At 43.9% G+C, this 17,024-nt stretch overlaps 1 protein-coding gene across 1 annotated transcript; it reads right to left on the bottom strand.

Moving 5' to 3' along the window:
• Nucleotides 1-440: 440 nt before the first annotated feature.
• Nucleotides 441-16,515, bottom strand: LOC121551831 (putative short-chain dehydrogenase/reductase family 42E member 2). Its single transcript, XM_041864535.1, has 11 exons — nucleotides 16,048-16,515; nucleotides 15,098-15,193; nucleotides 14,437-14,494; nucleotides 13,700-13,818; nucleotides 12,526-12,601; nucleotides 9,577-9,659; nucleotides 8,801-8,938; nucleotides 8,403-8,468; nucleotides 8,245-8,308; nucleotides 7,952-8,025; nucleotides 441-1,180 (listed from the first exon to the last, which is right to left on the bottom strand). The coding sequence occupies exons 1-11, from the start codon at nucleotides 16,513-16,515 to the stop codon at nucleotides 938-940; spliced, it is 1,485 nt and encodes a 494-aa protein (XP_041720469.1). The 3' UTR covers nucleotides 441-937.
• Nucleotides 16,516-17,024: the final 509 nt, after the last annotated feature.

Below are 17,024 nucleotides of genomic sequence, written 5' to 3' on the forward strand. Positions count from 1 at the left end.
CCCACTGTAGATGAGGAGGGAAGCATGCATTATGAATGACAATCAACATGTTTATATATATATATTTTTTTTTAAAGGGTGGCTATTTAAAGAATCTCAAATATAAAATATATTTTGATTTGTGTAACACTTTTTTGGTTACTACATGATTCCATATGTGTTATTTCATAGTTTTGATGTCTTCACTATTATTCTACAACATAAAAAAATTGTAATGAGTAGGTGTGTCCAAACCTTTGACTGGTAGTGCATATATCAATCAATGCAAAGATGAATTATTTTTACTAAAACCAGTTTTCACCTCAGTCCAACAAAATCTTTAATTTCTAATTTCACAGAAAGTCATACCATGTAGTAGCCTAATACTTTGGGAGTCTGGTATGACGTACACCTACACACACCTAAACAAAACTGCTTAAAAAATCAAAATAAGTTTAAGGAATGGTCAATAGGTTTATGACCATATTAAAGCACTGTCCTGTATTCACATTATGATTCTCTGGTTCAATATAAGAACCTCTTTCTCAAGAAAATAAACCCAGATATATGATACACTCCACCCTATGGAAGGCAATAGGGTTTGAACAAAGCACCATATTATTTCAACATATTCTACATACTACACATTTTATCATCATCCATCTACAGCCCTAGTTAACTGTACTACAACATGATATACCATGACAAACATTATAGAAGGACGGAGTTGCTAGCATTAGGTCAACCGTATGTGGTATATTAATGTGGTCTTCTATGTGTATCAGGATGTGCACTATGCATGCTTTCTATCATTGCTTTTAGCTTGGCGTAAGGCCAAGACCATAGGTGTCCAGAAAGGCGGATAACAAATCAAACGTATTAGTGAGTGTATTAGCTGTGTTAAGATTTAGGCTGGGTCTTAGTGGGCTGTTATTTGAGTTTTAGCCACAGTAGCTGCCTAGTGTTCCCAGAGACAGGAGCAAAGCAGGAGGACAGCCAGGCTGAACCCCAAAACCAGCAGAAGGACCAGGAGCAGGGGAACAGTCCGAGAGGGGCCTAGGAGGGAGGGCCTGGAGCGGGATGGTCGGGACCGTATGTACTGGTCCACTGAATCCCCCAGGCTGTAGCGTCTGGGGCAGTAGCCCAGGTCTCGACGGGCCTTCTCGATCTTGAAGGTGTGGCTCACTGCAATGTTCCTCACCTGGGAGGATGGAGAGAAGATTCAGGGAAATGGTAGCCAGGTACCTGACTGTTTCTGCATTCAACAAAGTTAATTGTCTTGGTTGTTAAGACAATGACCCGTTGGTTAAAGCAGAAACAGACTGCCACCCAACACCCATTTAAAGGAAATAGAGTTAAACAAGCTGTTTAGGAGAAGAGTGTTAGTGGTCTGTACTGTGCCCTTGTCTCTAGCCCCCACCTCCTTGCCAAGAAGGCAGCTTAAGAAACTCAACAGCACTACTCCACTCATGCCCAATCAGGGTGTACTGAGATGGGCATAGTGCTCAGTACTGCCTGGGAGGCAGGTTAGGAGCTCGGGAGCTTCAAGGGGGTTAGACTCCATGCTAATGGCTTTGAATAACCTCAGTTTACCAACATCCTGCCACCCCCTGTGTGACGGATGTCTCTCTGGTCCCTATATCCCCTTACCGCACAGAGGATACGATGTCTGCATGGAAAATACCTGTAGTGACAGAAGCTCTCAGACAAACCCGGTGGCTCAGTGTAACGTGTAACACAGAGATTCAGCAAATATACTATTGTCTCTTTGGGGAAAATCCATTTGAATTAAATCACTTTTTGACAGCACCCCTTTTGATGTGAATGAAACCTTCCATACATATTTGCCCATTGTAGAAGTGTTCAGAAAGGGACTTTTTGAACCTGAATGTCAAAACATTCAAGATATGAAAGTGCTCAAAGTTGACCCCTTTTGCATAGCCCACCATACCATGAGACATCCATGTCTTCATCACTGGAAAATATAAATGGTTGAGATTGATATAATTTAAAAGCTTATGAACAGGGTTTCAAACTATTGAATAATTTCTTGAAAAAATTGTTTTTTAATAAAGATGGTACTTTTTAACCATTAACGTAAATTGTCTAAGAATGCGTAAACTTCAATTATTTTTATATTTGCATATGTTGTGGTTTAGACACTATTTTACATAATCTGAGGTTTTTGTGTTGTGCCCACTGTTGGTTGAGACACATGCTCGTGAATACATGGTGGGTGTCATGTTTTGGCTGATAGATTTCAATTTTCAAATGGTACCACAAAGATGGTTGGAGGTCCAGACATAAGAGAATTTTCAATTTAATTGTCATTTCAATGGTGTACCAGATCAATTGCAGTGGTCCATTGCAAGGGATAGGTCCATTCTATGAATTCTATCTGAAGGGATAGGTCCATTCTATGAATTATATTTATATGATTGAAATGACACCCACCTTTTTATTCAAGAGTATATTGTGTCTTAACTGATGGTGGGCACAAGACAAAAACCTCAGATGAGGTTATAAATAGGGTCTAAGCTACAACATATGCAAATATGAAAAAATGATTTGTTTTGATTAAAAACTATATAAACCGTTTATCTTTTCCAGTGATGAAGACATGGATGTCTCATGGTATGGTGGGGTATGCAAAAGGACTCAACTTTGAGCACTTTTACACTATATATACAAAGGTATGTGGACACCCCTTCAAATTAGTGGATTCGGCTATTTCAGCCACACCCGTTGCTGACAGGTGTATAAAATCGAGCACACAGCCTTGCAATCTCCATAGACAAACATTGGCAGTAGAATGGCCTTACTGAAGAGCTCAGTGACTTTCAACGTGGCACTGTCACAGGATGCCACCTTTCCAATAAGTCAGTTCGTCAAATTTCTGCCCTGCTAGAGCTTCCCTGGTCAACTGTAAGTACTGTTAGTGTGAAGTGGAAACGTCTAGGAACAACAACGGCTCAGCCGCGAAGTGGTAGGCCACACAAGCTCACAGAACGGGATCACTGAGTGCTGAAGGGTGTAGCGCGTAAAAATTGTCTGTCCTCGGTTGCAACACTCACTATCGTGTTCCAAACTGCCTCTGGAAGCAACGTCAGCACAATAACTATTCGTCGGGAACTTCATGAAATGGGTTTCCATGGCCGAGCAGCCGCACACAAGCCTAAGATCACAATGCGCAATGCCAAGCGTCGGCTGGAGTGGTGTAAAGCTCGCCGCTATTGGACTCTGGGGCAGTGGAAACGCGTTCTCTGGAGTGATGAATCACGCTTCACCATCTGGCAGTCCAAAGGACGAATCTGGGTTTGGCGGATGCCAGAAGAACGCTACCTGCCCCAATGCATAGTGACAAATGTAAAGTTTGGTGGAGGAGGAATAATGGTCTGGGGCTGTTTTTCATGGTTTGGGCTAGGCCCCTTAGTTCCAGTGAAGGGAAATCTTAACGCTACAGCATACAATGACATTCTAGACGATTCTGTGCTTCCAACTTTGTGGCAACAGTTTGGGGAGGGGCCTTTCCTGTTTCAGCATGACAATGCCCCCGTGCACAAAGCAAGGTCCATACAGAAATGGTTTGTCGAGATCGGTGTGGAAGAACTTGACTGGCCTGCACAGAGCCCTGACCTCAATCCCATTGAACACCTTTGGGATGAATTGGAACGCCGACTGCGAGCCAGGCCTAATTGCCCAACATCAGCCTCCGACCTCACTAATGCTCTTGTGGCTGAATGGAAGCAAGTCCCCACAGCAATGTTCCAATGTTACTTTTGGTCATGTCGTGTATCTCTTGAATATGTTGGCATTCAGGTCTAAAAAGTCACTTTCTGACCACTTCTTCCATGGGCAAACGTATGGAAAGTTTTGTTTAAAACAAAAGGAATGCTGTCAAAAAATGATTGAATTCAAATGGATTTACCCTTTAGAGACTTAGCATGTATGTCTCTCTGTACACCTGTCTGTCTCTGACGGACCACTGACTGCTGTCTCTTGTTAGCCCAGCAACAGGACCGTTGAGCAGAGTAGTGATGTTGTCCAGTAATGGTTCAGGTTAGGAGATAACCCTAAAGCAAGGGAGCCAGTTGGAATTGAGCCTGCACTGAGGTCAGTTCCTGTGTCCCCAGTGTTGAACTTCCACAGATCTAGGATCAGATTACCTTACCGTAAGTCACAGACAATCCTAGGTGGAGGAAAATAATGTCTGAGCCTGGTTCAGTGATTAGGGGGCAACTTCTCCCTACTCCATCCCACCCTTCCAAGAGAAATACACACAGCAGGCTAATATTTTATTCACAGGACAATTATCGATCTCCCGGTGGCAGCCGCCAGAATGTCTGACTGAAGCAGCTCCTGGACCAGCAGCCCTGTGGGCACGGCTTTGGTTTCTGTCTCATCACACATTCATGAAGTAATGCCTTCCTGGGTACGACAGATAGCAGCTCCTACTACAAACAGCTCCTCGGGCCCTCCTCAGTGCCAGGGCAGCATGTATGCAATACTACTGCCATCAGTCACCTTCTCCATACATGGCTGCTTTCCATTCCAAAAACGTATCTCCTACCTTCATTTCTACCTCCTTTTATAGACCTTGAAAGGCCTGAGATGTGTGGCATCAGACCTGGGTTCAAATACTATTTCAACTATCTCAGTTACTTTCACATACATTCGAAGTAAGTATTCAGATATATTTTATTTGAAAAGACAGGTAATTTAACATTTTAATGTATTTGAAAATACACAAGTGTATAAAACATTAGGAACACCTTCCTAATTATTGCCCTTTTACCCTCAGAACAGCCTCAATTCATCGGGGCATGGACTACAAGGTGTCAAAAGCGTTCCACAGGAATGCTGGCCCATGTTGACTCCAATGCTTCCCACAGTTGTGTCAAGTTGGCTGGATGTCCTTTGGGTGGTGGACCATTCTTGGTACACACGGGAAACTATTGAGCGTGAAAAACCCAACAGTGTTGCAGTTCTTGACACACTTAAATCGGTGCGGCTGGCACCTACTACCATACCCCCCCGTTCAAATCTTTTGTCTTGCCCATTCACCCTCTGAACGGCATACATACACAATACATGTCTCAATTATCTCAAGGCTTTAAAATCCTTCTTTAACCTATCTCCTCCCCTTCATCAACACTGATTGTGACATCAATAAGAGATCATAGCTTTCACCTGGATTCCCCTGGTCAGTCTATGTCATGGAAAGAGCAGGTGTTCCTAATGTTTTGTACACTCAGTGTACACTTGGAAAGTATACAAAAAATTTAAATACACTGACTCAAATACACTCCCATGCATTTAACCCAGGTATTTGAAAATAGTATTTGAAATAAGTATTTGAAAATCCTTTAAAATACAATTTGGTTGACTATTAGGTTTTTTACAAATAACCATTCAAATACTCAAATAAAAATACTTGTTTTGCGCTGGCATTGCAAGTACCATGCTCTACCAACTGAGCTACACAAAACAAGGGTAGAAGGAGGGTGCTTTTTGGAATGCAACGCAATATGACTGTATGAGCTGGGACTTTGGATAATCAGTTACTCCTACCTTTCATTCAGTCAATGGGTTAATCAGAGAAGAACAAGTTGACCTAGCATTAAGCACACATAGAGAAATAAAGGTGCCCATACATTTTGGGCAGTTATTGCTGTTTGCAGTAACAGATTGACTTTTTCCAACTGCATCTCAATGGTCTCGTCAGTTCCTATCCTGACTGCATCTCAATGGTCTCGTCAATTCCTCTCCTGACTGCATCTCAATGGTCTCGTCAGTTCCTCTCCTGACTGCATCTCAATGGTCTCATCAGTACCTCTCCTGGCAAACGGTGTAAAGAAGCATCCCCCCTCAATCTACCAACGCCCAAAGCTGTGAATTCATTAAATGTCTCATTTTGAATAACCCTGATCCATAATATACAGTATGTACAAGAGATTGGATCAGGAAGGAAGGGGGGTCGGTGCGCCTGGAAAATACTTCCCCTAATGAAATCTGTCTGCAGATCTGGCTGAAGGGGCCTCCGTGAGACTTAAACAAGAATCTAATGATCTAGTAACCCAAGCCCCCCTTAAACCAAACACGCGCGCACACACACACACACACACACACACACACACACACACACACACACACACACTACACTGTCTGTGTGCTGGGTCATTCCACCAATTAGGTGCCTTTTGAGTAATTGTCACGCCCTGACCTCGAGAACTCTTGTTGGTTGGGTCAGGGTGTGAGTTCAGTTTGAGATCTATGTTATTGTATTTCTATGTTGGTTTCTATGTTGGTTACACGCACCAAACCAGTGGTGCGTGTATCCAGTCCGGCACGGCCCGTGCCTGCTCCTCGCACCAAACCAGTGGTGCGTGTCTCCAGTCCGGCACGACCCGTGCCTGCTCCTCGCACCAGACCAGTGGTGCGTGTTCCCAGTCCAGCTCCAGTCAGCGGCTCCACTCCGGAGCCAGAGCAGTCCGCTCCACCGGGGTCCAGTCCAGATCCGGTCAGCGGCTCCACTCCGGAGCCAGAGCAGTCCACTCCACCGGTGCCTAGTCCAGCTCCGGTCAGCGGCTCCAGTCCGGAGCCTGAGTAGTCCGCTCCACCGGTGCCCGGTCCAGCTCCGGTCAGCGGCTCCAGTCGAGACCCAGACGTCAGCCCCTCTCCAGGTTCGGGGTCTCCCACACCAGGGTCCAGACAGGGCTTGGAGTATAGTGGGAGGAAGGAGAGGGGAAGCAGCGCGCCGAGGTCCAGACCAGACCAGGGGCGCAACAGGGAGGCGGAGAATAGGTGGTTGTCACGCCCGGAGCCGGATCCTACCCTGGCCCCTACCCTGTTAAGTAAAGGTTGTGCGGTCGGAGTCCGCACCTTTGGGGGGTACTGTCACGCCCTGACTCTGGGGACTCTTATTTGTTGAGTCAGGGTGTGATTGTCTATGTTGTGTTGTTCTATGTTATAGGTTCTAGAATGGGTATTTCTATGTTGGCCGGTGTGGTTCCCAATCAGAGGCAGCTGTCGCTCGTTGTCTCTGATTGGGGACCATACTTAGGCAGCCTATTGGCACTAGCGGGTTGTGGGATCTTGTTCCGTGAAAGGTATGTTGTTTGTGTCTACCTTGGACTTCACGTTTCATTTCGTTTATTGTTTTGTCGTTGTGTTTATTAAGTTTAAATAAACATGTATGCATATCACGCTGCGCCTTGGTCTGACCCGTCGATGAACGAACGTGACACATGTCCAAATGCAGAATTGTAGCACTTTAGCAAGTATTTATTAATATAAAAATGTATTGAATTTTCCATGTGGTCTATATTAAAGGGCACTTCATTTAATATAAAAGGAAGTCCAATTTGTGCACAATTTCTACTTAAAATATCAAAAGCACTCATTTTGTGGAACGACCTTGCCACCGTGGCCCAGTGGGGTTCTGACACCGTGGCCCAGTGGGGTTCTGACTGAGACGTGTCACCATGACCCAGAATGCAACACTTCAGAACTTTAGAACTCAAACAGAGTGAAAGGTCTAAGTAAATGCTTGGGAAAATTCTAAATGTTCTCCCTTCCGTGTGTTTACTTTTTGTATCGAGCATGTGACAGGAAAGAGACTCTTAGACTGTTACACTTAATTAATACACTGAATATATGCAACACTGGAAAACATGGCATATTTCTCAACAACGTTTTCTTGCAAGTGTGGTGAGGAAGGTTGGTCCTCACATCAGTGCTTGGCTGCAATGTAAAACAGCTTAGGAGAAAGGAGGAAAGGAGAAGAAAGTGTAGAAAGGAGGAGTTAAAATGGGAAGTGAGAAGAGGGGTTAGGTGTAGAAAGTGCTATGAAGGTAGGTAGGTAAGTAGGTAGGTAGGCAGGCAGGTACATGTAGATAGGTAGGTAGATAGGTACAGTAGATACGTAGGTAAGTAGTAGATAGGTACTGTAGATACATAGCTGCATGCTTACCTCATTTCTGGTGAAGAGCAGAGGGATCTCCACTATTGGCCTCAGAGCCAGGTGTAAACATTCCATCAGAATGGCTGTGAAATACACACCTCGGATGAGGAAGGAAGACAGCAGTGTGGCAAGTCTGAGCTATGAGCAGCGTACTATTACAACAGTTTGACAAGTATGAAACTGGTGTGTATCCTGACAAAGTGTGGCTGGTGTTGGGCATGATCAGCGTACTGTTACAGCAGTGTGGGTATTTGTGTGCTTGCGTGTGTGTGTGTGCATGCGTGCCCGTTTGTGTCTCCTACCTGCTGTATAGACCAGTGAGACAGGCAGGTGTATCAACGGTCGGCTGTACCCCAGCTTCTCAAACTAGAGAGGAGGGGAAAGACAGAGAGGATATCAAAGACCAAGACAAGATCAACTATATGTGTTAATCACCCAAAGAATATATAGAGTTACTCACCAGTGGTGTTAACCATTCAAACAGGTTGACAGATTCCCCGTCATTGATGAAGTAGGCCTGTCCACTCTGGGGGAGAAAGGTTGATATTACTATGTATACACACACCCTCTCCCATCCCCTCCAAACACACACACACACACACCCTCTACCCCAAACACACACACACACCCTCCCCCCAAACACACACACACACACCCTCCCCCCAAACACACACACACCCTCCCCCAAAACACACACACACACAGGCCTAAATATGTACAATGTGTACAAATGCCAACTGAAGGTAGAACAAAGAAGTGGTCTATAGTATAAATCAAATTATAGATCATGTAATAACAGCCCTTTGTAAAGTCTTCCTTTAGTGCTCCGATGGAGATGGTGAGTAGTAGTAAACTCACAGCCACACAGTTCCTCTTGGGTGTGAGGCTTTCGGCAGCCAGTACGTGGGCCAACACCAGGTTGTCCACATGGACCCAGTTCATCTTGGCCTGGCGGTTCCCAAAGCTGAAACTGAACAACCGCCGCTCCACATTCACCTGGGGAGAGAGAGAAAGAGAAGTGGAGAGAGAGAGAGGGAGGGAGGGTGGGGGCGGGATAATCTGACTGAATTCAGGTTAGACTGTATTGTTGTGCTGAGAGTATGTCTGTTCTCATGTGAGTGTGTTTGTGGTTGTGTACGTGTGTCAGGGCATGCATGGGTTCGTGTGTGTACAATGGTCTGACAGTGAGTGAGGGGAGAGGTAAACTGTATTAGGGGAAGAAAGATTAAAGAGCCTCTAAGCAGCTTGCCCCATAGTGAACCGAGAACCGCAGCATCCCAGCCCTGTTCTACCCAGCCCAGCTTCCCTTCATTCTCCCCAGGGGAGAGAGAGAGGGGTGAAACAGGATACCTTAAGATGATCCATTAATAATATATCCTCACCAGGTACACATTCTGCCAGCCAAGGATCTAAACCCTAACAATGTACTGGCAGAGAACCTCTATACCCAATAGAAGGGCAATGAGACTGGGCTGTCATTTTATTGTGCCACCCACACAATTAAATAGTACACAGATATTTATCTCTATGGTGCCGCTATCTTGAATGGAAAGTGACAAATCAGGTGGAATGAAGGGCTATGTCAGTTATTTTCATTGTGATTCTATGTGGTAGTTAGGTGGACGTACACTCACCATAACCCTGTGTAGGTGTCGTCTCTCCTCTGGCCCGTAGATGCCTGAGGGTCTCAGGACACAGGTCCGCAAGAGACCCCCACCTTTACAGGAGAGAATGGCATTGAATAATGATTTTTTTGGGGCAACACTGAAAGTTTGTTACAAATGAGTTACTCCACTGTGTAATTACTTGTAATTGAGTGTAGAAATGTAAATTCCATGTCACTGCAAAGTAGTGTACTGTGCAAATGTATGTAGGTTATTGTAATACTGTATGTAGGTAGTAGTAATAGCTCATCAACGTATATAATATGCTAACCTTTGCTTCAACCTGAACCAAGCTTCCAGTGTTAATATATTTCCTCTACATCCCCTCTTAATAAATGCATGAATGGTCCAGTAGGGTATATAATGACATAGCGCCATGCTCCTAGCTTAATTTAAAGTTGCACTATGCAGAAATCCACTCTGCCATTTCCTGGTTGCTAAAACTCGAATAGTTCGCCTAATTTCAGTTTATGTGACCAAATAAGATAGTGTAGTGTAGAGAATCATTGTACCATCTAAACCGCTGTGAAATATATTTTCCATAACCAAAAATATTGTTGTTTCAGCTGTTTGACCAAAGTAAAAGATGCAAAAACAAAACTTAAGAACAGGAAGCATAAAAATAGCGCACATAAAACAGCTCTAGAAATCACTGGAATCACACTAATGTAGTAAGATCATTCCTACACACCTTTGAGAGAGATGAACTGTACATGGGTTTACATTAATGGATTCATTGTGTGTGTGTGTGTGTGTGTGTGTGTGTGTGTGTGTGTGTGTGTGTGTGTGTGTGTGTGTGTGTGTGTGTGTGTGTGTGTGTGTGTATCAATGTCTCCTGTGATTCTGACTGCCAGTCAAAAGTTTGGACACACCTACTAATTCAAGGGTTTTTCTATATTTTTACTATTTTCTACATTGTAGAATAATAGTGAAGACATCAAAACTATGAAATAACACATATGGAATCATGTAGTAACCAAAAAAGTGTTAAACAAATATTATATTTGAGATTCTTCAAATAGCCACCCTTTGCCTTGATGACAGCTTTGCACACTCTTGGCATTCTCTCAATCAGCTTCATGGGGTAGTCACCTGGAATGCATTTCAATTAACAGGTGTGCCTTGTTAAAAGTTAATTTGTGGAATTTACTTCCATCTTAATGCGTTTGAGCCAATCAGTTGTGTTGTGACAAGGTAGGGGGGGTATACAGAAGATAGCCCTATTTGGTAAAAGACCAAGTCCATATTATGGCAAGAACAGCTCAAATAAGCAAAGAGAAACGACAGTCCATCATTACTTTAAGACATGAAGGTCAGTCAATACGGAACATTTCAAGAACTTTGAAAGTGTCTTCAAATGCAGTCGCAAAAAACATCAAGCGCTATGATGAAACTGTCTCTCATGAGGACCGCCACAGGAATGGAAGACCTAGAGTTACCTCTGCTGCAGTGGATAAGTTCATTAGAGTTACCAGCCTCAGAAATTGCAGCCCAAATAAATGCTTCACAGAGTTCAAGTAACATACACATCTCAACATCAACTGTTCAGAAGGGACTGTGTGAATCAGGCCTTCATGGTTGTATTGCTGCAAAGAAACCACTACTAAAGCACACCAATAAGAAGAAGAGACCAGTTTCTTGGGCCAAGAAACACGAGCAATGGACATTAGGCCAGTGGAAATGTGTCCTTTGGTCTGGAGTCCAAATTTTAGATTTTTGGTTAAAACTGCCATGTCTTTGTGAGACACAGTGTGGGTGAACGGATGATCTCCACATGTGTATTTCCCACCTTAAAGCACGGAGGAGGAGCTTTTATGGTGTGGGGGTGCTTTGCTGGTGACATTGTCTGTGATTTATTTAGAAGTCAAGGCACACTTAACCAGCATGGCTACCACAGCATTCTGCAGCGATACGCCATCCCATTTGGTTTGGGCTTAGTGGGACTATCATTTGTTTTTCAACAGGACAATGACCCAACACACCTCCAGGCAGTGTAAGGGCTATTTTACCAAGAAGAAGAGTGATGGAGTGCTGCATCAGATGACCTGGCCTCGACAATCCCCCGACCTCAACCCAATTGAGATGGTTTGGAATGAGTCTGACGGCAGAGTGAAGGAAAAGCAGCCAACAATTGCTCAGCATATGTGGGAACTCCTTCAAGACTGAACTCCTTCAAGGTGAAGCTGGTTGAGAGAATGCCAAGAGTGTGCAAAGCTGTCATCAAGGCTCAAGGGTGACTATTTGAAGAATCTCAAATCTCAAATATATTTTGATTTGTTTAACACTTTTTTGGTAACTACATGATTCCATGTGTTATTTCATAGTTTTGATGTCTTCACTATTATTCTACAATGTAATTTTTTTTTTAAATAAATAAAAACCCTTGAATGAGTAGGTGTGTCCAAACTTTTGACTGGTACTATACGTGACGTGTGTCTGTGATGCATGTCTGTAGTGCATGTCTTGTACTGCTGCTACTAGCTGTGTTTGTCTGTGTGTGTAAGTACATCCCTATGTGTGTGTTTGAGACAAAACGGTGTCGGGTGAACACTGCTCTCCAGTCTCAAGTGGCATTGGGCTTTCCAGCTCTAAATGTAACTAGTGTCAGCAGGTCCAGTTGGATTAGGTTGCACGCACATGGAAAGCTTGGTTTCCATGCCAACCTCAGTCACACACACACACACACACACACACACAGCATCTATTCATACACACTGAGAACCATAAGACAATGTCAATTAACTGAACACTCAATTTCCATTTGAGGATATCATGGATGTCTTGATGCTATAAGTAACCCTCATCCTATCACCTCAAAACCATGCCAGAAAAAGTCACAGTTTCTCTCCCATAGAAATATAATTATATTAATAGATCCAATACTGCATATCTTTATTCTATTTCTAGGGTCTCTCCTACCTTTGAGTGAGCGTCCATTGGCTGTTAGGACCATCTGGTCAGAGATAGATTTGGTCCTGGAGTAGTGGTCTATGTGCTGGGACAGGAGAACGCATCATATCCATTCATATCAATAAATGTTTTCTATTATTTCCTAAGAGAGAGCCATCAGAGGACCTATTTATTGTTACTGCTGCGGCTGAGGAAAGTACATGTAACTGTCAGAATAAAGGAAACACTTGAGTAAATGAGTTTTACAAAGTATATTGAAAGCAGGTGCTTCCATACAGGTGTGGTTCCTGAGTTAATTAAGCTATTAACATCATGCTTAGGGTACTGTATAAAAATGCAGAGTTGTTTTTGATGGCACTCTCAGACTGAAGTATGTAGCGAATGATAGAGCAGAGGAAGAATTCAGTTTGAGTCATCAGGCAAGCGTTTTCCACCACCATCAACAAAACACCAAAAGATGGAATTTCTCGTGGAAGAATGGTGTCGCATCCCTCCAATAGAGTTCCAGACACTTGTAGAATCTATTCCAAGGCGCATTGAAGCTGTTCTGGCAGCTATTGATGGCCCAACACCCTATTAATTAAGACATTTTTATGTTGGCGTTTCCTTTATTTGGGCAGTTACCTGTATGTCCTTCAGAAGGGGTTGCAAGATAGATGCATGTCAGAGGCGTGACACGCATACTGTACACAACACACACACTCACTCTCTCTCACACGCACCACGCCAGTCTCAGGTTGACAGGCTTTGAGCCTCTAAGCTATCCTAAACTGTGTAACTCTATTCATGAGGGCCTTCTACAGTCATGCACAGCCAAGTAAGCTGGAAGGAGCAGCTCTGGTGGAAGATTACATTCATGAGCTTCCTTTATTATCCTGGTTTTGGATGTCATGTACACCATGTCAGCTTCAATCTCAAGGCTTACTGTAAAACATCACATTGCAAAGGTGCCCAGTCCTTTACCCAATAGTACCACATGAATATGAAAAGTCAACTATGAAAAAATATCATACATTCTATATGCGCAGTAAGTTTAGTTTTCAGAGCAAACAATTATTCTAAACAGACACAGCAAAGCTAGCCTGGGTAAAGCAGACAGAATACTGCACTCACTAGCATTCAGTCTGGTTTACCCAGGCTACAGTTAAGCTGCTCCTCATGGGGACATCCTGTTCTTACTCACCATGTCCAGGGGCACACAGGGCAATGAGTCCTCGTCGCCCTCCTCTATGGGTTTGCCAGCAAACGTCACGTTGATCGTACTGGTGTAGACCAGCCTGGTGATACCCTTCTCCACACACACTGAAACCAGCACACACACAGACATGGTTATCATTGGGCCAAGTCGTTTCATTTTGAAGTCGTTGGATTGAAAGCACATTCTTATTTAGGAGTATTGAATTTTCTAAACCTGGGTCATCGGCATGACTCAAAAGCCTATTAGCCCACTGAGCTCAAGCCTAGTCAATAGCTCTGGGAGCTAATACAAGTCTTTAGGTCTCGGACAAAGAGACTGTTCTACACCACCTCCAACTACATTTAGCAGGCATTATATGGCTACTCATATATGGCTGTACCATTACACTGCACCCCATTAGAAGCCCTTCAACAGGTCTCTTCCACTATTTCATCATAGGGGCCAAATGTTTACACATAATTGCGCAGGAGGGCCAAACATTTCCCACCTCCTAGAACGTCTTGGGCCTATATAAATTCAGTTACATACAGTATGTTGTGCAAAGATAATAATGTATGTAATGTAAAGAATGTGTTGTTAATCTAAAGAATGATCTACCTGTCTGTGTGAGAGGGGAAGGTGATGAGTGTGACACACCGTGGTACAATAGTTGAAGAGTGAGGTGAGGAGGGAGGGGAGGAGGGAGGGGAGAAGGGAGGGGAGGAAGGCGGGGAGCTTGTTACCATTAATGACGTTATTCGTCCCTCCGACGTTGACCGACTCCACCTGCTCTTTCCTCAGCTGTGAGACACAGAACAGAATAACTTTTGAAAAGAACAATTTAACACTGTTTGTGTGGGAACTAATGTGTAATGACACCCTTTATAACGTCACTTCAAAAAGTTAGTAAATCTCCTGCTATATGACCACTACCTTCGGCCTGTCCTTACCCACCCAGCCAAACACCCAGACAAGCTTTCTAAGTTACATAATTATCTCCTAGCTGACTGTAAATATTTCAGAGCGAGGGAGAGAGACTCAGTATCAGGCAGTGTAGCCAGAGAGGGACTAGAGACACAGGTGATACTACAATGTGAACAGATGAGTTTCACTAACAAAGCCTGCATTCTATAGGTTATGATTTATCCTACACTGGAATACATAGACAGGCATCAATTCCATCTCTGTCACACGCCACTCAAGTCGTTGCACTTAAGACAAAAAAATGTATATTCTCATGGCACATGTCTGGTGTGCGGTCCACATCCTTCATTCTTGGAACAGTGTTATGGGAGACCAGCAACTATGAGTGATAGTTTTTGAATTGTTTACATTCCCAGTCAGCTAAATTAATAAAGAAAGGAGAAGGGTTCAATTGTACCCTACATCTGTTCAGGCACTCACCTGCTCTGGGCCTGACATCCCATAGGAAGCGGTGTGGAATATACAGTCGACCCCCTCACAGATCTTATACAGAGAATCATAGTCCCGGATGTCGCTCTGCAAGGGGAGAAAATCAGTACTATGAAAGACAATAATATGCAGTGTTTATTCCTCTTCCCTATGACTGTACTTCACTGTTATACAGTATGTAATGTAACAGCATGATAAACCATCGGACTCAACTGTCTCATGTTAGAAACAATCAACCCTTTGTTTTATTCATATTAGAAAGAGCGGCTCTGATATGAGTGTCAGAAAACATTTGACACAATTCATCCAGTGTGCTATGGAGCTCTCTGCCTTCTTTTCACAGTCAACTATCTTGTTGGGTAAGATGACAGCTTGAACATATAATACATGGTATGTCCATAAATTAGCCAATGATTAGTAAGTACAATTAAGGTAAAGTGCCATGAAGGCTGCACCTGAAACCTGAATCAGAGCTCCGCCCCCTTCTGTCCTAGTCAACACCTGGCACCCTTAACGAGATCACTTACCTGTGTCTTTATACCTGAGCCAAGTATACCCAACCTTATTAGCCCTGTCTACCCTGGGGTATATGAGGAAAAATACTACACTAAAGAGACTTGAATTTCAATGTATCCCCCTGATAACATACAGTGTTCTCTCTCTTTACTTTTTCAATTAAGATCTTAACAAACCAAGTGGGGGAATTTCAAGCTAGTAATCATTTAGGTACAATGATTGAAAACAAAAGGAAAGCAACAAAACCCTGCAAAATCCAGGACTGGAGTTGCGTACCCCAACACCATTCCCGGGGTGAATCTTAATTTCCACTTAAGGAAAATGTTTACTTGTCATGCATTGATGACAGTGGGAAACTAAGTAAACATTTGAAAGTTGAAAGTTAGGATTTGCCCCGAAGCGACTAGTGTGTCTAGTCTACCTACCTGATGGAAGACAGTGCCGTCTGGAGTATCCCACGGTGGCTTGTGAAGGTCCAGCAGCACCACAGACACTCCCTGGCTGGCCAGAGCACTCCCCAGCCTCAACCCGAAATACCCTGCTCCCCCGGTCACCAGCACCCTGCCTGCCCCCGTCCCTGCCCCTCTCAAGGCCTGATCAGTCACTTCATCCAGGCAGGAGGCTGCACACTCTGGGCTTCTGCACCGGGCACCCACTGCTCCGTTGGCCCTGTGTCGGGTGGCTGGAGTTGGGGTCGAGGTTAGGTCGGGGGCTGGTCGGCTCACCAAGGACTGGAGCTGATGGTTGAGGTGGTGGTTGTGGAGGTGTCCATTGGCCTGTATACGGCACCCAGCACTGCCTGGGTCGGGCAGGGGGACACAGGAGTAGGGCAGCTGCTCCACCTGGCACAGAGAGCCTCCGTTGTCCTTCATACTGGGGCCACACAACTCCATTCAGACTCCTCTTGGGATAGATGAATTCAGAACCCTGTGAGTGACAGGGGGTTCAAATGGTATCATACCTCATCATGACAGCTATTCTCCATAAGATACATGGTAGCCACCTTCATCGGCTATAACTGATAGCATTTTCTTTGCCAATTAATGACCAGACTATAAAAAAATGAACTAAGAAATACTAATTCATTTGACAGTGTAATCAATAGAGTAAACTACAGGACTAAAACAAGTTTGACAATGTGTTAGTCTGTACAATGAGTCCTCGCGGAAACGCACTGTTGCGCTCGGCGCAGACATCACAGATGCAGACAGACACCATGTGCCATTGTGTATTCGAATGTCAAACTCTAGTTATTTTATCTTAAAAGTCACATACACATGAATACTAGTTCCGTGGTACTATATCCTCCACTATACTACACTGATGATTTCCTACGACAAATGTGCGTTAAAAGTATGGTTTTCTAACATTTACGCAAAGCCAAAATGCGCAGATTGTAAAT

This window comes from Coregonus clupeaformis, chromosome 35 (genome assembly GCF_020615455.1).
Source record: "Coregonus clupeaformis isolate EN_2021a chromosome 35, ASM2061545v1, whole genome shotgun sequence".
In the NCBI taxonomy this organism is placed as follows: domain Eukaryota; kingdom Metazoa; phylum Chordata; class Actinopteri; order Salmoniformes; family Salmonidae; genus Coregonus; species Coregonus clupeaformis.